Source organism: Anomaloglossus baeobatrachus, chromosome 7 (genome assembly GCF_048569485.1).
Source record: "Anomaloglossus baeobatrachus isolate aAnoBae1 chromosome 7, aAnoBae1.hap1, whole genome shotgun sequence".
NCBI lineage: Eukaryota > Metazoa > Chordata > Amphibia > Anura > Aromobatidae > Anomaloglossus > Anomaloglossus baeobatrachus.
Window position 1 is genome coordinate 110,131,719 of NC_134359.1, and position 26,510 is coordinate 110,158,228.

Consider the following 26,510-nt stretch of genomic DNA (forward strand, 5'->3'; position numbering starts at 1 on the left):
GAAGGAAATGTCAAAAAATAATGGAAGTCACATGATAGAGTTAGATATGTCAATGGTATAAAAACCAGAACAAAAATGTAACCCTTTAACGACTGCGGGCGGTAAAATTACGTCCTAGCGGTCATAGGGTTATAGGAGATCGGTGCACATCTCAGCTTATTTATACAGCTGGGATGTGTGCCTTCTAGGCACGAGCGGAATCGTTATCTACCCGTGCCATTTAATCCCTTAAATTGCGCGGTCAATAAGTGAGATCTGGCCGCGGGTAACCTGAGTGAAGTCATCGCTGATAGCGTGACTCACTTCAGTTGCTGCGGGGAGCTCACAGAGCGGTCGTGGTCTGTGACCGCTCTGTCAGCTTCTGATGTAGCAGAGCAGAGAACATTGTGGGATCTCTGTGGATTACGTCGGACCTGGAGGGGTATTTGGGGACTTGAATAAAGTGGTGAAAGAGGGTGTTTTTTTGTCATTTATTTCAAATAAAGGATTTGTATGTCTTTATTTTCTTTAACTTACAGGTTAATCATGGAAGGTATCTCGGGTAGATACCTGCCATGATTAACCGAGGACTTAATGGCAGCTATGGGCTGCTGCCATTAACTCCTTATTACCTCAATTGCCACCGCACCAGGCAATTCGGGATGAGCCGGGTAAAGTCCTGGGACTGTCGCATCTAATGTATGCGGCAGTTCCGGGCGGCTGCTGGCTGATATTTTAGGGTGGGGGGCTCCCCATAACGTGGCGCTCTCCATCCTGACAATACCAGCCTCAAGCCGTATGGCTTTACCGTGGCTGGTATGAAAATTGGGGGGGACCGCACGCCTTTTTTTTTTTTTTTTTTTTTTAAGTTTTTATTTAATTTACTGCACGATATAGACCCAGCCACCGGCGGCTGTGATTGGTTGCAGTGAGACAGCTGTCACTCAACTTGGGGGCATGTCTGACTGCACCCAATCATAGGCGCCGGTGGGCGGGGGAAAGCAGTGAATACTAGATGGAATAATGAGTGGCCGTCTTTTTCAAAAGAGGAAAAGCCGCCGGAGCTTTGTGAAAGCTGTGCAACGCCGCACTGGTGATCTGGGATCGGTGAGTATGAGAGAGGTGGGGGGGGGGGTCGGGGGGAGGGATAGACCGACATGGACAGAGAAAGAGACCGACGACAGGGAAACAGAGACCGACAGAGAGAATAGAGACTGCCTGACAGACAGACATTGAAATACCTCACTAATTTCCAGTGTTTTCTGCAACATGCGATGAAGGGAATTTTGTTACTTACCGTAAATTCCTTTTCTTCTAGCTCTTATTGGGAGACCCAGACGATTGGGGTATAGCTACTGCCCTCCGGAGGCCACACAAAGCACTACACCAAAAGTGCAAGGCCCCTCCCCTTCTGGCTATACCCCCCCGTGGTATCACGGGTACTCCAGTTTTAGTGCCAGAGCAAGAAGGAGGAAGCCAACAACTGGTTTAAACAAATTAACTCCGATTAACATCGGAGAACTGAAAAACCGTTCAACATGAACAACATGTGTACCCGCAAACAGCAAAAACAATCCCGAAGGACAACAGGGCGGGTGCTGGGTCTCCCAATAAGAGCTAGAAGAAAAGGAATTTACGGTAAGTAACAAAATTCCCTTCTTCAGCGCTCTATTGGGAGACCCAGACGATTGGGACGTCCAAAAGCTGTCCCTGGGTGGGTAACGAAATACCTCATGTTAGAGCTGCAAAACAGCCCTCCCCTACGGGGATGTCACTGCCGCCTGCAGGACTCTTCTACCTAAGCTGGCATCCGCCGAAGCATAGGTATGCACCTGATAATGCTTGGTGAAAGTGTGCAGACTCGACCAGGTAGCTGCCTGACACACCTGTTGAGCCGAAGCCTGGTGCCGTAATGCCCAGGACGCACCCACGGCTCTGGTTGAGTGGGCTTTTAGCCCTGAAGGAACCGGAAGCCCAGCAGAACGGTAGGCCTCTATAATTGGTTCTTTGATCCATCGAGCCAAGGTAGCTTTAGAAGCCTGCAACCCCTTGCGCGGACCAGCGACAAGGACAAAAAGTGCATCGGAACGGCGCATGGGCGCCGTGCGGGAAATGTAGATCCTGAGAGCTCTCACCAGATCTAGCAAACGCAAGTCCTTTTCATACCGGTGAACCGGATGAGGATAAAAGGAAGGCAAGGATATATCCTGATTAAGATGAAACGAGGATACGACCTTAGGGAGAAACTCCGGAATGGGGCGCAGCACTACTTTGTCCTGGTGGAACACCAAGAAGGGAGCCTTGGATGACAGAGCTGCCAGCTCAGACACTCGCCGAAGCGATGTGATCGCAACAAGAAACGCCACTTTCTGTGACAGGCGAGAAAAAGAAACTTCTTTGAGAGGCTCGAAAGGCGGCTTCTGGAGAGCAACTAGTACTCTGTTCAGATCCCATGGATCCAACGGCCGCTTGTACGGGGGCACAATATGACAGACCCCCTGCAGGAACGTGCGCACCTTAGGAAGACGTGCTAGACGCTTCTGAAAAAACACGGATAGTGCCGAGACTTGCCCTTTAAGGGAGCTGAGCGACAAGCCCTTTTCCAACCCTGATTGCAGGAAAGACAGAAAAGTGGGCAATGCAAATGGCCAGGGAGACACTCCCTGAGCAGAGCACCAGGTTAAGAAAATCTTCCACGTTCTGTGGTAGATCTTAGCAGAAGTTGACTTCCTAGCTTGTCTCATTGTGGCTACCACTCCCTGGGATAAGCCTGTTGACGATAGGATCCAGGACTCAATGGCCACACAGTCAGGTTCAGGGCCGCAGAATTCTGATGGAAAAACGGCCCTTGAGACAGCAGGTCTGGACGGTCTGGAAGTGACCACGGTCGGCCGACCGTGAGATGCCACAGATCCGGATACCACGATCTCCTCGGCCAGTCTGGGGCGACGAGTATGATGCGGCTGCAATCGGATCTGATCTTGCGTAATACTCTGGGCAAGAGTGCCAGAGGCGGGAATACATATGGGAGGCGGAACTGCGACCAATCTTGCACCAAGGCGTCTGCCGCCAGAGCTCTTTGATCGCGCGACCGCGCCATGAATGCCGGGACCTTGTTGTTGTGCCGAGACGCCATTAGGTCGACGTCCGGCACCCCCCAGCGGCGACAGATTTCTTGAAACACGTCCGGGTGAAGGGACCATTCCCCTGCGTCCATACCCTGGCGACTGAGGAAGTCTGCTTCCCAGTTTTCTACGCCTGGGATGTGAACCGCGGAGATGGTGGATGCTGTGTCCTCCACCCAATTCAGAATGCGCCGGACTTCCTGAAAGGCTTGCCGGCTGCGCGTCCCTCCTTGGTGGTTGATGTATGCCACCGCTGTGGAGTTGTCCGACTGGATTCGGATCTGCTTTCCTTCCAGCCACTGTTGAAAGGCTAGTAGGGCAAGATACACTGCCCTGATTTCCAGAACATTGATCTGAAGGGTGGACTCTTGCGGAGTCCACGTCCCCTGAGCCCTGTGGTGTAGAAACACTGCTCCCCACCCCGACAGACTCGCATCTGTCGTGACCACTGCCCAGGATGGGGGCAGGAAGGATCTTCCCTGAGACAATGAGGTGGGAAGGAGCCACCATTGTAGAGAGTCCTTGGCCGTCTGGGAAAGAGAGACTTTCCTGTCTAGGGAAGTTGTCTTCCCGTCCCATTGGCGGAGAATGTCCCATTGAAGTGGACGCAGATGAAACTGCGCAAAGGGAACTGCTTCCATGGCTGCCACCATCTTCCCTAGGAAGTGCATGAGGCGCCGCAAGGGGTGCGACTGGCCCTGAAGGAGAGATTGCACCCCTGTCTGTAAGGACCGCTGCTTGTTTAGCGGAAGCTTCACTCTCGCTGCTCGAGTATGGAACTCCATGCCAAGATACGTTAGTGACTGTGTCGGTGACAGATTTGACTTTGGAAAGTTGATGATCCATCCAAAAGTCTGGAGAGTCTCCAGCGTAGCATGTAGACTGAGTTGGCATGCCTCTTGAGAGGGTGCCTTGACAAGTAGATCGTCTAGGTAAGGGATCACCGAGTGTCCCTGAGAGTGCAAGACTGCTACCACCGCCGCCATGACCTTGGTGAAGACCCGGGGGGCTGACGCCAGACCGAATGGCAGAGCTACGAACTGAAGATGGTCGTCTCCTATCACAAAACGTAGAAAACGTTGATGTTCTGTAGCAATTGGCACGTGGAGATAAGCATCTTTGATGTCTATTGAGGCAAGGAAGTCTCCTTGAGACATTGAGGCAATGACAGAACGGAGGGTTTCCATCCGGAACCGTCTGGCGTGCACATGCTTGTTGAGCAGTTTTAGGTCCAGAACAGGACGGAACGAGCCGTCCTTTTTTGGCACCACAAAGAGATTGGAGTAAAACCCTCTCCCTTGTTCCTGAGACGGTACAGGAACCACTACTCCTTCCGCTCTTAGGGAGTCCACCGCCTGCCGCAGGACATCTACACGGTCTGGATGTGGGGAGGTTCTGAAGAACCGAGCTGGAGGACGAGAACTGAACTCGATTCTGTACCCGCGAGACAAAATGTCTGTCACCCACCGGTCTTTGACCTGTGACATCCAAGTGTCGTAAAAGCGGGAGAGCCTGCCCCCGACCGGAGATGCGGAGGGAGGGGACTGGAAGTCATGAGGTAGCCGCTTTGGAAGCGGTTCCTCCATTTGCTTTCTTGGGGCGTGAGTGAGCCCGCCAGGAATCTGAGTTTCTTTGCGTCCTCTGAGTCCCTTTGGACGAGGAGAATTGTGTTTTGCCCGAACCTCGAAAGGACTGAAACTTCTGCTGCCACTTTCTCTGCTGAGGTTTGCTTGATCTGGGCTGGGGTAAAGAGGAGTCTTTACCCTTGGACTGTTTAATGATGTCAGCCAATGGCTCGCCAAACAGTCTATCTCTAGATAAAGGCAAGCTGGTTAAACATTTTTTGGAACCAGCATCTGCTTTCCAGTCCTTTAACCACAATGCCCTGCGCAAAACTACCGAATTGGCAGACGCCATTGAGGTGCGGCTGGTAGATTCTAGGACCGCATTGATAGCGTAAGAGGCAAACGCAGACATCTGCGAGGTAAGGTGCGCCACTTGCGGCACCGCTGGATGTATGATAGCATCCACTTTTGCTAAACCAGCTGAAATAGCTTGGAGTGCCCATACGGCTGCGAATGCTGGAGCAAACGACGCGCCGATAGCTTCATAGACAGATTTTAACCAAAGGTCCATCTGTCTGTCATTGGCATCCTTAAGTGAAGCGCCATCCTCCACTGCAACTATGGATCTAGCTGCAAGCTTGGAAATCGGGGGGTCCACCTTTGGACACTGGGTCCAGCGCTTGACCACATCAGGTGGGAAAGGATAACGTGTATCCTTAGAACGTTTAGAGAAACGCTTTTCTGGATGAGCGTCGTGTTTCTGGATTGACTCTCTGAAGTCAGAGTGATCCAACAGAGCACTTAATTTACGCTTGGGATAGAGGAAACGAAACTTCTCCTGCTCTGCCGCTGCCTCTTCTGCTGAAGGGGCTGGGGGAGAAATATCTAACAGCCTATTGATGGCTGAGATAAGATCGTTTACCATGGCGTCCCCATCCGGGGTATCCAGATTGAGAGGGGTTCCAGGATTAGACTCCTGATCACTCTCTTCAGACACATCACATGGAGACTGATTGCGCTGAGACCCTGAGTAGTGTGATGACGTTGAGGGTCTTTCCCAGCGAGCCCGCTTGGGGTGGCTGGGGCAATCTGAGTCATTATACTCATCCTGAGAAGCCGGGGACCCCCTTGCAGTCTGGATTAAATCCAACTGCGGAGGATTAGAGGACATAGACCTCGCCGTGTCCATAGACTGAGCCCCAGGTATGGATTGCAAAGTTTCCAGGATTTTTGCCATAGCCACAGACATATTATCCGCAAAAACTGCAAAGTCTGTCCCTGACACCGGGGCAGGACTTACAAGCGTCTCAGCCTGGGTCACTACCTCTCCGGACTCCGGCTGGCGAAGCAGCACCGGATCTGAGCATTGCACACAATGGGGGTCATTGGAGCCTGCTGGTAGAGCAGCCCCACATGCAGCACACGCAGTGTACACAGCCCTAGCCTTGGCAGCCTTGCGTCTTGTGGATGACATGTTGCTGCCTCCTCAGAGCGATCTGGGGTATTCAGCCAGGAAGCGACCTCACAGTGCAAGAAATCAATAAATATATATATCTGGTGACACAGTACACTAATACACACTGAGGCACTAGAGGGGCCAGCTGAAATGCCGCTTACCGCCCGCTTAAGAGCGGGTGTGTGATCTCCAAAGCCCCCTAGTCCAGGTCTCCCAGAGCCTTGCGTCCTTCCTCCAGCCAGACATGCATGTAATGGCTGCCGGCGTCCTGAGAGAGGAAGGGGGGCGGGCCCTGGGCGTTCCTGACCAAGAGCGGGAAGCCTGCTTCCCTCTGTGCATAGTGAGAGGGCTGGAGCATGTAAATCAGGCTCCAGCCCTCGTCGCTGCCGTGAAACAGCGTCTCTCCCCTACCCTGATTGACAGGGTGGGGGCGGGAACGATCGGAGCTGCCGGCGTCCTAGGCCCAAAAGCCGGGGACTAGAGTTATAAACGCCCCCGCCGTAAAAGCGCGGTCGGCGTATCCCCGGCGCACCACAAGTCACAGCAGCGCCGCCGGTCCAGTGAGGGTCGGCGCTGCGTTCCCAGAACACAAAGTCCCCCAGATAACTGTAGGAACACCAGCTCAGTGTACGGTCCCCGGCGCACTACAACGCCCAGCCAGCCCGGAGTGCGTCTGTGCCTGCCGGGGACACAGAGTACCTGTATGATGCAGGGCCCGGTCCCTGATGGTACTCCTGCTCGGCATCCACCAGGTGCTATGGGTCTGTGGATGGAGCCCGGCGTCAGAGCTTTGAGGCCGGCAGGATCCCACTTCCACAGAGCCCCCAAGGGGATGTGGAAGGAAAACAGCATGTGAGGCTCCAGCCCTGTACCAGCAATAGGTACCTCAACCTTACAACACCATCCAGGGGTGAGAAGGGAGCATGCTGGGGGCCCTATATGGGCCCTCTTTTCTTCCATCCGAAATAGTCAGCAGCTACTGCTGACTAAAATCTGTGGAGCTATGCATGGAATGTCTGACCTCCTTCGCACACAAAGCTAAAACTGGAGTACCCGTGATACCACGGGGGGGTATAGCCAGAAGGGGAGGGGCCTTGCACTTTTGGTGTAGTGCTTTGTGTGGCCTCCGGAGGGCAGTAGCTATACCCCAATCGTCTGGGTCTCCCAATAGAGCGCTGAAGAAAAATGTATTTAGAAAAACGCATTTCACTAGGATGGTCCGTGTGCTGTCCGTGTGACATCCGTTTTTTTATCACGCATCCATAGAGTTTCATTGGCGAGACACGCGCGAGAAGCTCACCAAAACGCAGCATGCTTTTTTCCGTTTTGGACTGAAGAAAATAGCAGATGGGAGCTGCCTCATTGATTAACATGGGTCCGACAGCAATGCGAGAATTTCACGCATTGCACTCGTGCAAGTTAATCGCAAGTGTGACTCCAGCCTAACAGAACATTTATGGAAGGAACTAAAGCTTAAGAGTTCATAGAAGCCCACAGAGCCTTCTGTATTTGAAAAGTGTTTGTCGAAGAATGCTTAACCCCTTCACGACCAATGACATATCCGTCATGGATCGTGTGAGGTTAATCCCCCACCCCCTGCCGTGGGCAGGTCGCGGTGATCCGCGCCCATATCGGCTGTTTTCAACAGCTGACATGTGTGCCTCCATGTTAGTGGAATAGCTTCCACCCGCAACTTTTAACCCCTTACATCTCGCTGCGAAAGTCTGGGAGCGAGATGTAAATGCGCGCGGCCATTAGTTTCACTTACCGCCGCCCCCACCAGAAGTCACGTGCGATCACGTGACTTTCGGTGGTTGCCATGGTAGCACAGGGTCATGTGATGACGCCTTTAGCTAACATGAGTCACTTTCTCTCAGTGGCGGCATAATGCCAGCATGGAGAGAAGCAGCATATCTGCAGATCTCAGCTCTGTAGCTGAGATCTACAAATAGATCAGAGCGATCGGTTTGTTGATCTATATAGCCCCCTGGGGGTTATATTGGGACTAGTAAAATTGTATAAAAAAAACCCAAAAACCTAAAAGTTCAAATCACACCCCCTTTCGCCCCATTGAAAATTAAAGGGTTATAAAAATAAAAAAACACATTTGGTATCACCGCGTTCAGAATTGCCTGATCTATCAAACTGTAAAATCAATGAATCTGATCTGTAAACTGCATAGCTGCAAAGAATTCTAAACACCAAAGTGATGTTTTTTGGTCGCCGCAAGTTTTGCAAAAAACGCATTAACAGGCGATCAAAACGTAGCATCTGCGTAAAAATGGTATCATTAGAAACGTCAGCTGGAGACGCAAAAAATAAGCCATCACTGAGCCATAGATCCCGAAAAACGGGTTTCGGAAAATGGCGCCAAACGTGTGCCACTTTTATTGGACAAACTTGTGAATTTTTTTTTAACCCTTTATATATACCTAAACCTACATATGTTTGCGGTCTACAAAACTCACACTGACCACAGGCATCACAGATACATCAGTTTTACTATATAGTGAACACTATGAATAAAATATCCCAAAAACTATTGTGCGATGACACTTTTTTTTGCAGTTTTTCCACACTTGGAATTTCCAGTACACTATATGGTAAAACTTATCGTTTCATTTAAAAGTACAACTCGTCCCGCAAAAAGCAAGCCCTCATATGGCAAAATTGACAGAAAAATAAAAATGTTACGGCTCTCAGAAGGGGAGCAAAAAAAAAAAAAAAAAAAGAAAAAAAAAAAAAACCCCAGTGAAAACGCCCTGAGGCTGCAGGGGTTATAATAAAAAAAAAAAAATAAAATCAGACCTGAGCAATGCATGCGATTAGTATCTCCATACGGCAGGCATCTTGAAGCTGTCAGCAGTAACAAAGGTTTTTGTATGAAGTATTAAATAAATTTCATTAAACAGGTTTAACACTTTTCCTGAGTCCCTTCTCACTATTACACATCACTAAATTTAAGGACATCTGTGGTTTGATTCTTTGTCTTTGTGGATTGGATGGGTTGTTACTGACATTTGGTGATAAATTCAGCACCTTTAGAAATATATTTACGTAGAAAAATGGTGCTGTATTCAATTCTCATTTCCCCCGCTAATACTGCTATATATAAAATATATCAGACTACATAGCAAAAAAAAAAAATAAATAAATAAATAAATAAATAACCAACAAAAACACTAAAATGACGAACTGAGCTCCTGTACTCCACAATTACCTGAGGTCCAACAGCTATTAAAAAAATAAGGAAATTCTGAATTAAGTCTCATCTTTTCCGGGCTTGCACGTCTGACTCCAGTACATGGTCTCATAATATAAAAAGATTATCCTTGAAAGTTGCCAGCATGCTTTAAACAAGTAGTGTAAGCACAAAATCGCCCCCCCAAAAAAACAAAAACCCCGCACAAGACTGTACCTTGGCACTGCACCCAAAACTATCAAGTTGGCTTTTTGCTTGTTGTTTCCAATAACTGCATTTTTCATATCTCTGTAAATATAAATACAGAATTAGTAATAATAAAAATCATATTAGGAATAGTAATGAAAACAGCACAACTGAATGTATTTACAGTCAAGATCAAAATATCCTGAACAAAGATATAAAAACGCAACATTTTTGTTTTTGCTCTCACTTTTAATGAGCTGAACTCTAAAATCTAAGACTTTATGTACATAAAAGGCCTTTTTCTCTCAAATATTGTTCACAAGTTTATCTAAAGCTGGTTTCAGACATTCGTGTTTAATCAGGTACAAGCCACACGCATGGTTGTGGTCATACGTGTGACATCTGTGATTGCATACGTGTCACACGTACCGGATAAAACATGTGTCTGAAATAAAAAGATTTTCTATATTCCCCTGTATCCAGCGCTGCGGTCTTCGGCTCTGCAGCCTCCAGCTCCTGTTCCCCGCTCATTATATTCATTGATTATTCACCACACTCAGGACCTGGAAGACTGAGCATTGCAGGTACAGCACCACCGAGGACAGCACTGCGGGACAGGTGAGTATTCACAAAGCAGTGAACTCTAATGACAGCCTAAAGACACCCCCGCGACAGTAGATGTCACCACGGTGACTTCACGGGTTCATCAGAGTTCATTGGGAACTCTGCTGAGTCCCCGCGATGTTGTCCCCGCGATGTTCTGGCTTCCAGGTCCTCACTACATACACACACTGCTCTATACTCACCTGTCCCCAGCACTGCTTCGTCTTCTTGCTCCTCAGTGGAGTGAATATTCAGTGTATAATGTGCAGCGGTCAGGAGTGGGAGACAGCAGAGCCGAAGAAAACACCACTGGATACAGGTCAATATAGAAAAGCTTTTATTTAAAAGACATGCGTTTTCTCCAGTACGTGTCATTGATGTCACACATAGCACATCAGTGTACGACCCATGCTGCCGGAGAATAAACAAAAAAAAACAAAAAAAACAGACATCTCTGTGTGCGTGCAGGGCCACAGTCACATGATCTATGTGAAAATGCCATGTGAGTACTAACATGGGTACGCGTGGCATCTGTGTTAAAAACGGATGTCACATGGACCCGAAACAGGGACGTCTGAAATCAGCCTAAATCTGTATTAGGCTATGTGTGCACAGTGTGTCTTTCGTGGCGCTTTTTAGGGTGCGTGTTTGGGCTCAAAACTGCATGATTTTGCTTCCCCCAGCAAAGTCTATGAGTTTTCATTTTTGCTGTCTGCACACAGCGTTTTTTTAAGCTGCGTTTTTGCGCTGTAAAAAAAAAAAAAAAAAAAAGGACATGTCAATTCTTTCCTGCATTTTTACCCCGTGCAATGCGTAGGAAAAACGCAGAAATCAAAAACGCAGCAAAACAGCCAAAACGCGATAAAAACGCATGTGTTTTCAGCGTGTTTTTGCCGTTTTTATACATTTTTAGCGGCCAAAAACGCACAAAAATGCAGCGTCAAAAAAGCGCTGTGTGCGCACAGCCTTAGTGCACACTTTGCAGAGATCCATCCACCTCACAGGGCGGCATATCAAGAGGCTGATTAGACAGCATGATTAACCCATCATTTACATAAAAGTTAAAAAAAAAAAAATACAACATTTCTGAGTGCAGTAAAGGCCACGTCTCACTAAGCAACATCGCTAGCAACATCGCTGCTGAGGCACGACTTTTGTGACGTAGCAGCGATGTTGCTAGCGATGTCGCTGTGTGTGACATCCAGCAACAACCTGGCCCCTGCTGTGAGGTCGTTGGTTGTTTCTGAATGTCCTGGGCCATTTTTTAGTTGTTGCTCTCCCGCTGTGAAGCACAAATCGCTGTGTGTGACAGCGACAGAGCAACAACTAATGTGCAGGCAGCAGGAGCCGGCTTCTGTGGACGCTGGTAACCACAGTAAATATTGGGTAACCAAGAAGCCCTTTCCTTGGTTACCCGATATTTACCTTAGTTACCAGCGTCCGCCGCTCTCACACTGCCAGTGCTGGCTCCCTGCTCTCTGCACACGTAGCCGGACTACACATCGGGTAATGAACCCGATGTGTACTCTGGCTAGGAGTGCAGGGAGACCGCGCTAAGCGGTGTGCGCTGGTAACCAAGATAAATATCGGGTTGGTTACCCTATATTTACCTTAGTTACCAAGCGCAGTATCGCTTCCACGCGTCGCTGCTGGCTGGGGGCTGGTCACTGGTTGCTGGTGAGATCTGCTTGTGTGACAGCTCACCAGCAACCCATGTAGCGATGCTCCAGCGATCCCTGCCAGGTCAGGTTGCTGTTGGGATCGCTGGAGCGTCGCTTAGTGTGACGGTACCTTAACAGACAGAAGATATAAAGGTGTCAAGATAGATAGAGCCAAGTACAAAAAAAAAGAAAACAAACAAAACAACTGACCAACACTTCTAAGCAGAATAAAGATAATGCATAACCCAGAACTAGAAGAATACAGCACCACTCTAAGTGCTAAGATATATAAGAAACTATGTTACAATTAGCAGTAATCAAATTCAAATTTCATATGGTCATGTATCTTGGCACTGTTCACAGTTGCTTTATTCTGTTTGAAGGAGCTGGTCAGGCTTTTGTAGTAATTATTGGAGGGCTGTGACTACCACCTTTTGTGACTGAGCACTCCTATCTACATAACCCCCTTTTTTTTTTTTTTTTTTTTTAAGTTACCGTATTTTTTCTAACTAAGACACTTTTTCCCCCCAAATGTTGGGGGAAAGTGGGGGGTGTGTCTTATAGTTTGAATGTAGGGCATGGCTGCGGGGAATGAGGGTGCGACGGTGGAGCGGGTCATCAGCGGCATGAGCAGGCTGTAGCAGCGCCTGCCGTGACCACGTGCGCCCACTCATTTCATATGCATGCATCCTCCCGCTCAACATCTCTTAGCACTGAAGCCAGCGCTGACAGGTGGGCGGGATGATGGGCGGGGGAGGCGGCCCGTGTGATTACCCCTGGCAATTACAGCCTAGCATGATCATGTGTGGCTATATTCACTGCCCCCCCAAGCATCATCATCAGCACGGGGTGCAGTGAATAAGTACGGTATACTCACTGTTCCCTGCAGCATCGCGCTGTCCTACTGTCTGTCGGCCAGCTGATCTGTGTAGAGAGGACAGCAATGACATCATCCCTGTGTGCACCGCTAATCTCCACACACATCAGCGGCCGGCAGACAGGAGGGCATCACGATGCTGCAGGGAACGGTGATGGCTCCACACAGCTCAGCGGCGCTGCTGCTGGCACAGACAGGAAGACGAGCGATGCTGCTGGAGTGAGGAAAGGCGAGTATAATCGTTTATTTTTTTGTGTGCCACTGGATACAGGTCATATACCAGGACGGGGGTATATAGCAGGATGGGGGTATACAGCAGGACGGGGGCTATATATACACACAAGGATGGGGATCATATACAAGGCAGGAGGATCCTTAATAGGATGGGGTACCTTAGTAGAGAATTTGGGGACAATACCCCCAAAAAGGACATTTTGTGTACTCACCGTAAAATGTCTGTCTTTCTTGGAGCCTTTCATTGGGAGACACAGACAGTGGGTTAAGTGTTAGCTCCTCCTCCCACAGCATATAACCCCAGCTAGGCGGGAACTAGCTCAGTTTGTTGTAAACGCAGTAGGAGAAGACAACCAAAACCACAAAGGGCGGGAGCTGTGTCCCCCAATGAAAGGCTCCAAGAAAGACATTTTACGGTGAGTACACAAAAATGTCCTTTCCTTTCTCGCCTTTTCATTGGGGGACACAGACAGTGGGACGTCCCAAAGTAGTCCCTTGGTGGGAACTGAACTATTAACAGTGTAGAACATCAGCCTAAGAGCTGACTAACAACTGCAGGGAACACAAACACTGTCAAAAAAACGAGCAGTGGCCACTTCTAAATGGGCCACTGCCGCCTGAAGGACTTGTCTTCCAAGAGCAGCATCCGCGGAGGCATGCGTATGCACTCTGTAGAATTTTGTAAACCTGTGCACACTGGAGCAGGTAGCGGCCTTGCAAAGTTGGGCCGCCGAAGCCTGATGGCGGATAGCCCAGGAGGCACCCACTGCTCGTGTAGAGTGGGCCTGCACAGATTGAGGAGGAACAACACCTCGTGTTTTGTAAGTTTCACACATGGCAGTCCTGATCCATCGAGAAATCGTGGATTTAGAAGCCCGGTCGCCGTTTGTGTCCTTCTGAGAGGACGAAAAGGGCATCGGACTTGCGCAACGGCGCTGTTCTGGAGATGTAGATCCGCAGAGCCCTGACAAGATGGAGAGTGTGAAAGGCTTTCTCCAAAAGGAGTGGACCGGGGCCGGGCAGAATGACGGCAACACAATGTCCTCGTTCAGGTGGAAAGAGGATACGACCTTCGGAAGGAAGGCGGGGGAAGGCCGAAGTACCACCTTATGATGGAATATCAGGTAAGGTGAGCGACAGGAAAGAGCTGCCAGTTCGGACACTCGCCTGATAGAGGTAATAGCGACTAAAAAGGCAACTTTCCAAGAATACCGTTGAAGAGAGATTTCTCTCAAGGGTTTGAAAGAAGGAAGCTGAAGTGCTCCGAGAACCAAATTCAGATCCCAGGGATCTAAGGGGTGAAGATAAGGGGGGACCAAATGCCCAACCCCTTGAAGAAAGGTACGGACCTGAGGGCGAGAAGCCAGCTGCTTCTGGAAAAAAATTGACAAAGGCAGAAACTTGTCCTGTAAGGGCATTGAGAGCAAGACTCGAGTCCATACCGTCTTGCAAAAAGGCAAGAACATTAGGGATTGGAAAGGTCAGGGGCGACCGATTATGACGGTCACGCCAGGACAGATAGGTCTTCCAGGTCCTGTGATAAATGCTGGCGGAGGAAGGCTTGCAAGCATTAAGCATGGTATGAACTACCCTGGAAGAAAGAGGAGACTTGGCTAGAATCAAGGATTCAATCGCCACGCCGTCAAATGCAGCTGTGCTGTATTCTGGTGGAATATTGGACCTTGCGACAGAAGATCCGGGCGGTCGGGAAGACGCCAGGGAGTGTCGCCGAGAATGTGGAGGAGCTCTGGAACCAGGCCCTTCTGGGCCAGTCCGGGGCCACGAGGATCACCGGGATTCCCTCCGCTTTGATTTTCTTGATTACTCTCGGAATGAGAGGGAACGTAAGGAAAACGTATGGTAGGCGAAACAGCGACCACGGGAGGACTAGAGCGTCGGAGCCGAGCGCTAGCAGGTCTCTCGACCGGGATACGAAGGGATGTACTTTGGCGTTTAGCCGAGACGCCATGAGGTCCACAGCTGGGAGCCCCCAACGAAGAGTGATCTGATGGAACACCTCGTCGTGGAGGGACCATTCCCCTGCCGCTAGACCTTGCCTGCGGAGAAAGTCTGCGGCCCAGTTGTCTATCCCCGGAATATGGACAGCTGAAATAATGGGGATGTGCTTCTCTGCCCAAAGAAGAATCCTGGAGACTTCTTTCATCGCTGCCCTGCTGAGAGTTCCTCCCTGACGGTTGATGTGAGCCACAGCCGTGGCATTGTCTGACTGGATCCGAAGCGGGAGGCCCAGAAGCAAGGGTTGAAAAAGTCTGAAGGGCCAGAAATATGGCCCTGATCTCCAGAACGTTGATATGAAGGGATTACTCGGGGTAAGACCAGCGTCTGTGAGCAGTGTGGTGGAGAAACACCGCCCCCCAGCCTAACAGGCTGGCATCTGTCATGACTACGTGTCAGTGGACAGGGCAGAAGGACTTCCCCTGAGATAGGGATGAGACCTGAGTCCACCAGACGAGGGAGCTGAGGGCAGTCCGAGATAAGCGGACTGACCGGTATCGAGAGACTGGATTCTTGTTTTAAGAGGACAGAAGATCCAATTGCAGAGGGCGCAAATGGAATTGGGCAAATGACACGGCTTCCATGACTACTACCATCTTGCCTAATACGCTCATCCCACTCCGGGGGGGATGGGTAACGGCAGGAGCGGAGGGATTGGGCGGCCCGGATCAGGGAAGACCTCTTGTCTTCTGGAAGAAAAACCCTGGGCCTGAACCGTGTCTATCAGGATACCTAAAAAGGTGATGCGCTGATGAGGAATGAGGGATGACTTGTTGAAGTTGAGAAGCCACCCTAGCCTTGAGAGCGTGTCTGGGCAAATTTGCACGCTTTCTGAGCAAACTTGAAGAGTGCTCCCTTTGATAAGTAGGTCGTCCAAATAGGGAACGACCAGAACGCCTCTGGGGTGCAAAATGGACATGACGGCCGCCATGACCTTTGTGAAGACCCGAGGCGCAGTAGCCAGTCCAAAGGGAAGGGCCCTGAATTGGAAATGACGGTGTCCTACGGCAAAACGAAGGAACAGTTGATGCGATACACATATGGGAATGTGTAAATAAGCATCTTGAATGTCTATGGAAGCTAGGAATTCTCCCGGTTCCATAGCAGCTAGTACGGCTCGCAATGATTCCATTCGGAAGGTCCAAATCTATACGGACCTGTTTAGCCTTTTGAGGTCCAGGATAGGACGGACAGAGCCATCTTTTTTGGGGACGACAAAGAGGTTTGAATAGAAACCTTTGCCGCGCTGTTCCAGGAGCACTGGAATGATAACGTTTGCTTTCTGTAAAGAGGCTATGGCCTGAAATAAGGCCTGGCTTTGCGTTGTGGACTTTGGAGCCGAGAACGCAGAAACCTGTTGGCCGGTAGGGAATGGAAATCGATCTTGTAACCTGAGGTGACAATTTCTCGAACCCAAGCATCGTGAGTATGGTCTAGCCAGATATCCCGAAAAAGCAGAAGCCACCCTCCAACAGGAGTCGGCTCTGAGGGGTACCCGGCGTCATGCTGAAGGGGCCTTCGCGGGGCGAGGTCCCTTGGGTTTAGATTGTCTGGAGTGGTAACGCCAGGAAGAGTCCCTTGAGGGACCGGATCCCCGATCTGAGCGTTGCGACGACCCCTGTGATGGTTTTTGGGGGGCGGGCCGAAAGGACTGCCTGCACCAAGAAGACTTTTTAAAATTTTTGGATACAGGCCGCTTTTGTGGTAGAATGGTACTTTTACCACCCGTCGTCTCAGATAAAAGCTTGTCCAGGGATTCTCCAAACAGACGAAAACCCTGGAAGGGGAGTGTGGACAGGGACTTCTTGGAGGCACTGTCCGCGTTCCATATCTTTAGCCACAAGACTCTGCGGGCAAAAAGAGCGTTGGATGCCGTTAGGGCTGACAAACTAGCTGCATCTGAGGAGCCGTGAAGCAAGTAATTAGAGGCTAGAGAGAACAAATCAAGGATCTCAAGAGCCTCTGAAGGAATATTGCAAGAGCGAAGCAACTTGCGCAAGTTCCTACTCCACACACTCATAGCTCTCGCCACCCATGTCAAGGCACATAGAGGGCACAGAGAGGAGCTGGAAGCCTGGAAAATAGATTTGACCGCAGCATCAATTGCGCGGTCAGACGAGTCCTTGAGAGACGCGGTGTCTGAGACAGACATAACCGTGTGTTTAGCCAGCCTGGATACTGGCGGATCCACAACGGGGGGTACTGCCAGAGTTTAACCAGTTCCGATGGAAAGGGATAAGCGAATGAAGAGGAGGATTTTTTTATTAAACCTCCTATCAGGGTGATCCCACCGTTTTAGATATGATTTGATGAAAAATCGGATCCTGGGGAAAGGACTTAGGAGGCTTCTTGGCCCGCTTGATTGCCGACTGAGAAGTCGGGTCCGAAGGCTGATCAGAAATCGACAGTGATTGACAGCCGAAATTAATGTGTCTTCCATATGTCTAGACTCAGAAGGGACATCTGAATCAGAGTCAGAGTCTTGGGAATCGTGACTACTAAAAAGGTCATGGAGCCAGAGTCAGACTGATCATCGTCCGAGTCGGACGAGACGTAACGGTCGCAATGGCGCCTTTTGGAGACAGCCTTTTTACGTACTGGGAACGAGACACCAGACGAAGGCGGGCTCCCCTGGGGGAGCTGAGCCGGGGGGGGGGGCTGTGAGCCTGTGGAAGGCTGGGATATCTGAGCGGCCAGCTCATCTAACCTCTTAGAAGAGCCCAGGCAGGAAAAACGTCATCAGACTGGGGTACTGCCTGGATAGTGGCCGCAGCCAAATCCACAGACTGCACGACCTCCTGGTCCGGCAGCGGAGGCTGTTGTGACACGGTAGTAGGGGCATCGCAGCCCCGGCATAGTGGATAGCTTCGGCCATTACAAAAACGAGCGTCCACAGGTGGTACAAGCATAGTACAGGTCCATAGAGGATGCCTGGGAAGCTTTATCACCCTTGCGGTTACGCATGTCAGCAACAGTTCCACAATAAGTACAGGGAGCATCTAGCAGTATTATAAAGGGACTGCTGTGGGTGAGGAGCTGCTAGCAGTATTATAAATTACTGCTATGCAGAGCCGGTATATACCGAGTAAAGTAGCACACCCTGTCAAACAGTCGGTATATACCTACAGGCACAGTTAGTATATACTGCTAAAAGCTGATATACACCGCCAGCCAGCAGACACACACTGCTAGAAAGACAGCGATATACCACTGAGCAGAGCGGTATATAGTGCTGCAGAATCGCAGAGCCAAGGAGGCGATCTCACCCATGTCTGCTCCCCACATGTAATGGCGTCCAGCGTTCTCTGGCAGCATGGAGGGGAGAGACGGCCCACTAGAGGGAGCGGCTTCAGGAGCAGTGGAGGGGGCGTTGCTAGAATGCAGGCCGACACCGGGAGCTAAATTAATGATGCTTCCCCGGGATCACGGCCTGCATCGCCCCACCGGCGCCTTTCCAGGCGGCGGTTTGGATGCAGGGGACTGACTCGTCGTCTCCCTACCTGCCCTTACTCCGTCTGAAGACGCGTCGGTCCTGGGATGCGGGGATCTCGGGGACGCATCTTCGGCTCAAGGCTGAAGCAGGTTCTCGGCTCTGCTAGCCCTCTGGAGCTACCTCTGTGAGGTGCTTCCAGGGAGCCTGGAGGGGTACGCAGACCCGACCACTTGGGCGCGAGGGAAGACTGACGGCTTGTGCATGCCAGGTTTTCTCTGCCCGTACACGGGGGGGGGGAACGGGGGTGGCAGGGCACCCTAGTATTGCCCCTATCAAAAATAGAATGAATAAGAAAAGAAAAACAAAATAAAAAGTAAAAATAAGCTGGCCTGAGGCACCTCTGGTGGAGCTCAGTCCAGACATGTCAGCCTCCCTGCTGACACTAGGAAAAAACTGAGCTAGTTCCCGCCTAGTTGGGGTTATATGCTGTGGGAGGAGGAGCTAACTTTTTTTTTTTTCAAACCTAGTGTCACGCCTCCCCTGGAGACACCAAATAACCCACTGTCTGTGTCCCCACTGTCCGTGTCCCCCAATGAAAAGGCGAGAAAGGAACAGTGTCAGCAGCAGATCCTCGCTGCATAACTGTGTCATGACAACATTTGTTGCTTCAAATTTTATTTTCCCATTTTCCTCCTCTAAAACCAGGGTGCGTCTTATGGTCCGGTGCGTCTTCTAGTCCGAAAAATACGGTACTGCTGGATACTACCTGCCCATAAATTTGTAGGCTATTAAAACTTGGGAGAGTCATAATATTAGGTTAGGGACCTGTCAAAGAAGGACGCCTTGCCACGGCTGACGGGCTCTCATGATTTGGCAGATTTATGTGCCAAGTACCTTTTATTTTTAAAAAGGTATGTTACATGCAGCAGTAATGCCATTCACATTTCATAACGTTCAATGTTCACATAGATCTTGGCACTTACAGACTGCTGCTGTATTCTTTCATTTGTGTAGATGGATGGATAGATAAATAAATAAATAGATAGCTTGAGACCATATAGGTGCTTTGGGGTGGGGAAGGGGGTGTTGATCTTACCAGCAGATTCCCTTAAAGACGTTGTACGCTACTTTAAGATTAACGACCTATCCTAAAGGCCCCGTCACACTAAGCAACATCGCTAGCAACATCGCTGCTAACGAACAACTTTTGTGACGTAGCAGCGATGTTGCTAGTGATGTTGCTGTGTGTGACATCCAGCAACAACCCGGCCCCTGCTGTGAGGTCGTTTGTTGTTGCTGAATGGCCTGGGCCATTTTTAGTTGTTGCTGTCCCGCTGTGAAGCACAGATCGCTGTGTGTGACAGCGAGACAGCAACAACTAAATGTGCAGGCAGCAGGAGCCGGCTTCTGCGGAGGCTGGTAACCAATGTAAACATCGGGTAACCAAGAAGCCCTGTCCTTGGTTACCCGATATTTACCTTTGTTACCAGCCTCTGCCGCTCTCACTGTCAGTGCCGGCTCCTGCTCTTGCACCTGCACATGTAGCACATGTAGCTACAGCACACATCGGGTAATTAACCCCATGAGTGCTGTAACTAGGAGAGCAGGGAGCCAGCGCTAAGCAGTGTGCGCTGCTCCCTGCTCTCTGCACATATAGCTGCGTGCACTGATAACCAAGGTAAATATCGGGTTGGTTACCCGATATTTACCTTAGTTACCAAGCACAGCATCGCTTCAGTGCGTCGCTGCTGGCTGGGGGCTGGTCACTGGTTGCTGGTAACAGCTCACCAGCAACCCGTGTAGCGATGCTCCAGCGATCCCTGCCAGGTCAGGTTGCTGGTGGGATCGCTGGAGCGTCTGACTGTGTGACTTCTCACCAGCAACCTCCTAGCAACTTACCAGCGATCCCTATCAGGTTGTATCATTGTAGGGATCGCTGGTAAGTTGTTTAGTGTGACGGTACCTCAAGTAATCAGCTGTTTTCAGCATCAGATGACCAGAAAGGCTCAGTTCTAGAGCTAATCCAACTTCCGATAGTGGCTGTGGTCAGGAACGGCACATCCGCCTCCTATTCCAACAAAGAGGCAAGGGGGTGCCGGCCGGGGGTCAGACATTGCTGACTTATCCTAAGGATAGGCCGTCATTGTTTAACTTTGATCTTGGCCGCAGTGGATAGCGCCAGCACACCATGTAAGCTTTCATAAATCAATTAACAGTGACAAGTCCAATGATAAAAATACATACTTACATAACACCCTGTAGAACGTTTTGTGGATCTGGATCAAAAAGTCTGTCTACATAATGGCGACTGCTGGCTGTAACCTCCTAAGAGAAACGAAAGCGCAAAATCAGTTTTCCACAGTACACAGACACCTATATGGATATGGTGTGTATTCAATACATTCTGCCTTTAATATCTGCATTTCTTTAATTATAACCAAAACAATACAAGTTTTCTCCTAGAATACATGCAGAAATATGAATAATTAGTAAAATTAGTTTTTGTAGCAATAAGACCATTTACCGTAATCTAATATGCCTTACTCCCCCGTCCCCATTTATATAAATGTGAAAGCCTTAGCACAAAATAATGCATATGAACGTAGCGATGAGGTGACCATGTATACAGAGGGGGCAGGAGCTCAGCCCCCTCCACACGCAGCTAATGCCGGATACATCCATAGTCCACATCTGTCTGTAAAAGAGTTTGGCGCTGTGCTCCAATCGCTGCTCTTAACCATTTAGAGTCCTCAGTAAATCTGCGGCATTTAAATGGAGTAGCCACAAGAATACTCCCATCAGCCTCTGCGGTCCACCGATAGGCTGTCGGCAGCCATGATTACCTATGTCGCTGCCCTCTTAGTACTATATGGGAGACCTTCCTTTTCACTAGGTACTGGAATACTGTGGTATTGCTGTATGCAGTATAAGCGATCAGACAACTCCAGTTCAAGGTCCCCTAAGGGGACTTAAAATAAAAAAAAAAAAAAAAAAATTAAAAAGCTAAAAACAAAAACCATATCCTTATGGCCCGTCCTTCCTATTAAAAAACAACAATTTAGATAGTTGTGTTTGTTTTTTCATAATGTGCCCCAAATTAGTATCCATTAAATAGTCAGCTCACACAGCAAAAAAAGCTGACCATTGCCCACCTCTATTGATGGAAAAATAAAAATGTTATAGGTCTAGGAAAATTGCCTCAATTTTTATTTTTTTTTAAAACAAAAGTTTGCAAATTTTTTGTAACCACTTAAAAAAAACAAGCAAGGTTGTTATTGCTGTAAATGTGCTGGCCTGCAGAAATCAGGAATCCAGGCAATCTTCACCCTACAAATCAATACTGCAAAAACAAAACCAAAAATGCATTTTATTCACCATTTCATCCCACTTTTTATATCTTTCCCTGTTGTAAAGTACCCTTGCATTGGAAAAATGAAAAATACAACTTTTATCCTGCCTTTGTATGCAGCTGGCACCACCGCTCAGGGTTGGACGCCTGGTGCCAGTAAGGCTATGTGCGCACTAGGCGTTTTTTTCACGCTGCGTTTTTATGTGCGTTTTTGTCTAAAAAACGCACCCGCGGCTAAAAAAACGCGGCAAAAACGCATGCGTTTTTGCCGCGATTTGGTGCGTTTTTTGCTGCGTTTTTACTCACTGCGTTTTTAATCAGTGCACAATGCCATTAAAGATTGTTGATGAAAAAAAAAAAAAAAAAAAAGGTCTGATGTCATTTCCTTCTTCAAAATGTTCATTGTATGCAGGAGAGCAGACAGCTGCAGAACTAGTGTATGCAGGAGAGCAGACAGCAGCTGCAGAACTACAAGTCTCAGCATCCTCCATTCACTAGTGTATGCAGGAGAGCAGACAGCAGCTGCAGAACTACAAGTCTCAGCATCCTCCATTCACTAGTGTATGCAGGAGAGCAGACAGCAGCTGCAGAACTACAAGTCTCAGCATCATCCATTCACTAGTGTATGCAGGAGAGCAGACAGCAGCTGCAGAACTACAAGTCTCAGCATCCTCCATTCACTAGTGTATGCAGGAGAGCAGACAGCAGCTGCAGAACTACAAGTCTCAGCATCCTCCATTCACTAGTGTATGCAGGAGAGCAGACAGAAGCTGCAGAACTACAAGGCTCAGCATCCTCCTTCCAGGACTGTATGCAGTTTTTTGCCCAAAAAGAAAAAAAAAAATGACATGGGCTTCGCCATATTTTTGTATGCTAGCCGGGTACAGCAGGCAGGTACGGGCTGCCCCCAACCCCCAGCTGCCTATTTGTACCCGGCTGGGAGCCAAAAATATAGAGAAGCCCTTTTTTTTAATTATTTCATGAAATAATTAAAAAAAAAAAATGACGTGGGCTTCGCCTAATTTTTGAGTCCAGCCGGGTACAACTAGGCAGCTGGGGATTGGAATCCACAGTGCAGGGTGCCCATGCTTTCTGGGCACCCCCACTGCGAATTGCAGTCCGCAGCCACCCCAGAAAATGGCGCTTTCATAGAAGCGCCATCTTCTGGCGCTGTATCCAACTCTTCCAGCTGCCCTGAAGCCGGGTGGCTAGCCAGGTAATAATGGAGTTAGGGCTAGCTGTATATTATCAGCTGGCCCTAAGCCCGAAATTCATGGTGTCACGCCAATATTAGACATGGCCACCATGAATTTCTAGTACAGATAAAAAAAAACCACAACACACAGAAAAATATTTTTATTAGAAATAAAACACAACACAATTAGTGACTCCATCTTTATTGAAATAAACACCCCTCCGCAGTAATCCTGGGTCAGGGTCCCGCGCCGTCCAATCAGGATCCAATATCATCTGATCGGTTTGCTGGAAGGCAGAGCGATCAGATGATGTGTCAGGATCAAGTGCCTGAATCACATCACACATCAGCTGATTGTATAAAAGCCGATTATACAGTCAGCTGATGCATCAGTAGAAAAAAAAAAAAAAAATAATACTCACTTATGTGCTGTGGTGATTACCGGCAGCTCCTGGAGCGATCGATTGGACAGGAGTCTGATCCTATACGATCGCTGCCGGAGCTGCCGGTAATCAGCTGATGAAGTCCCCTGACGGCAGGATCAGCTGATAGCCGGCCGGGCGCGAAAAAGCCGGCGACACCGCGATCAGCTGATGCGTCAGGTGACTGCATCAGGTGATCCACCGCCAGGTCCTGCAAGCAAGGTCCTGCCCCGGGGAGACTGCACACAGCCAGAGCGGCGGGACCGGGAGGAGATGGGAGCGGGCATGGCACCGGGACCCTGCGGACAGGTGAGTATATGACATTTTTTTTTTTTTCTACTGTTCACTTTGGTTTTCGCCGCTGCCTCCACCTCCCGCCCAGACATGGCGCCGCACGGAGCTGACATGCACAGGACGGGAGGTGGACGCGGCGGTGACGGTACCGGGAGGATTCATGCTTCTGTGTTTACCAACAGAAGGAATCCTCTTCCTGTACACGTCACTATACTGCCCACCCCTTGCGTTTATAGCTGCGTTTTTAGTCATAGAAACGCGGCTATATGCGTTATTCATTGCGTTTTTAACATCTCATTGAATTCAATGAGTGAAAAACGCAGTGGAAAACGCAGAAATAATTGACATGCTGCGTTTTTGTGGTCACCACAAAAACGCAGCTAAAAAAAAAACGCTGTGTGAGGACAGCACTTCTGAAAACCCATTGACATTGCTGGGGAAGCAATGTCACTGCGTTTTCAGCACAAAAACGCGGTAAAAAACGCCGCTAAAAACGCGGCAAAAACGCCTAGTGCGCACATAGCCTAACAGCACAAACTGCAGGATTCAAATGCCAAGGGTGTATATTTATAAAAAAAAAAAAAAAAAAAAATAAGAAGAATCCTCAGTTTGTTGGGGTAGAGAACACCTAAGTTGTGTTTCTTTTCCTATTTGATAACATTGGCAGCTATTTAAACAGATTGTACAAGTTGTATAGCAGCAATATTCTTTGGACGGGATGATGTACTTAGGACAAGGGCTGTAACTTTCATTGAGAAGGGGTTGTGTCAAGGCAGTGGGCAACCCCTTTAAGATACCCTTCTAAAGGGAGTATAACAAGATGTAAAGTTATCCCCTTTCCACTGGATAGGAGAGATCTTCTTGATCACTGGGGGTGCCCCACGATTCCTGAGAACCGATGCTCCATTTATTCTCAATGGAGCTGGGTTGCGTCACAGTTTTGGTACAAATCCATGTAGTTATAGTGGCTGGGAAGCTTCAGTTCTTTAATATCTTCATTTTACCTCCAGATCACGGTTCACACACACACACACACAGCCAACACACGCGATACATACAAGGGACTAAAATTTACAGATGCTAAACAGGCTCGTGTGTTTTATAAGCTCCATTCATAACACTTTACCATGTGAAACTAGAGCTTTGGGTTATGTTCTCCAATCCATGAAGGCGATCCCCAAAAGCCAGGTGGGCAAGGCTCGTAGAAAAATGCAACTAAGCGGTCAGGCTACTTTCTATTACTATCCACTGTATTCTCATTGAACAACCCTTACAAAAGACACAGTGGCTCCTAAAATGTCCAGCAGGACTCCCTAATGACACCAGAGCAGAGATACGGGCAGGCTGGGAGTTGTGGTCTCAACAGTTGGAGCCACGGCTATAGCTCAGTAATTTACTGCGTCTGCCCCATCAGTCTATTACATGTCCGATAACAGAAAGCCGTATGTGTAGGAAGTTCTGCACTCCTATGCTTACAAAATATGGAATCAAGGGAACGAGAAGAAGAAACCACACAACGCGGCTGGGAAACAGAAGAACCTGGATGTTTTTGTTTTTTGCAAAGAAAAATCTACCAAGACAAAGACAAGTTATACTGAAGAATTTCCCGACAGATGATCAGATATTTCTGCTACTTTATAGGAAAACCCCGAATCATTCCTTCGTTAGGCTAGTTTCACACTTGCGTTGGATGGCTTCCGTAGCATTGCGTTGTGTTACGGATGCAATGGATGCGTTGCATATAGTGGCACAACGGAGGCTACGAATCGTACAAAACAACGGAAAGCTTTTTTTTTATTTTATTTTATTTTTTTTTATTCTTTACAGTTTTACCGGCAGCAGACTATTGTGAACGATCAGCTGATGGCTCTCAATAGCCGGCAACCGGTGGCTCAGCTGAGCGCTGTCACATGCCGGCGGCCGGGCATGCCACCGCGAGACAAAATAATTTTATTTTATTTTTTTTTAAATCAAAAACAAGGAGCATGCGCAGTGAAATCCTGAGGATTCCGCTGCTCAAAACAACGTTACATGCTGCGTTCCATCCGCTGGGCAAAAGCAACGGGGCGTCGCGCAGTGGAAGCAACGCAGGTCTTTTTGGCACAATCAGTCACCCATACAAGTCTATGGGAAACAGCGGAATCCGTTAACGGATTCCGCTGTTTTCCAAAAGGGCGGATTGTAACAGAAGGAAAACAACGAAAGTGTGAAAGTACCCTTACATATAATGGATAGCGTATAATCATATCAGGCTATAACATATTACAGTGTCCTAAACTGACTTTTTATTGAAACTTTACTTTGCCAAGTGAGTCCGTTCTGGATCCGTTGCACAACCAAAGTAAACATAAGCAGGGTTCCCATTGATTATTTTGGGGTCCATCTGGTTTCCATTATGTGATAAAATATCTAGTCGGCACTCGTAGCTAGAAGACCATGGCGCTCTATAATAGGGAACGTCCTACCAAACAATAGTGCAGGATACCACGGCGCTCACTTCAATATGCTTTTTAAAGTTTATTGGCAAGTCAGTGTATGGAAATAGAAAAGACCGCCATTGTTCCCATCTGTCCCAGACCCTGAACACCGCCACGTCCTATGGTCCATAGCAAATTCATAGGACACAAGACCTGAGCAATGAAAGGTTGCCCATCTTTTCCATTGCCATATGCGGACTTGGCTGTAAAACTTAAAACAAAGGGTATGCCCTAGTGTTCCCCCGTGGTCCCCACATAGCTTTCTCATGAGCCAGATCAGACACCCCCATACTTTGCACTGACGAGGGGCAAGCACCCCGAAACACCGTGTCTGCAAATTGGGATTCTGATCTGGCTTATATATCCTGAGTCATATTGCAAAGGATTGTTAAAAATCCACTTGTGACTTTTAGGATCGCTACTTCCAATAGGTGGC

The 26,510-nt window shown here is 48.8% G+C and overlaps 1 protein-coding gene across 2 annotated transcripts in view; it reads right to left on the reverse strand.

Moving 5' to 3' along the window:
• Positions 1 to 26,510, reverse strand: part of ARMC8 (armadillo repeat containing 8) — a 218,410-nt gene that overhangs the window by 169,185 nt on the left and 22,715 nt on the right. For both annotated transcript variants that reach the window (XM_075317585.1, XM_075317584.1), the window contains exons 2-3: positions 20,586 to 20,662; positions 9,544 to 9,615 (exon numbers count right to left, since the gene is read on the reverse strand). In XM_075317585.1, the coding sequence (XP_075173700.1) occupies positions 9,544 to 9,615; positions 20,586 to 20,662 (149 nt within the window). The remainder of the gene's footprint in view (positions 1 to 9,543; positions 9,616 to 20,585; positions 20,663 to 26,510) is intronic.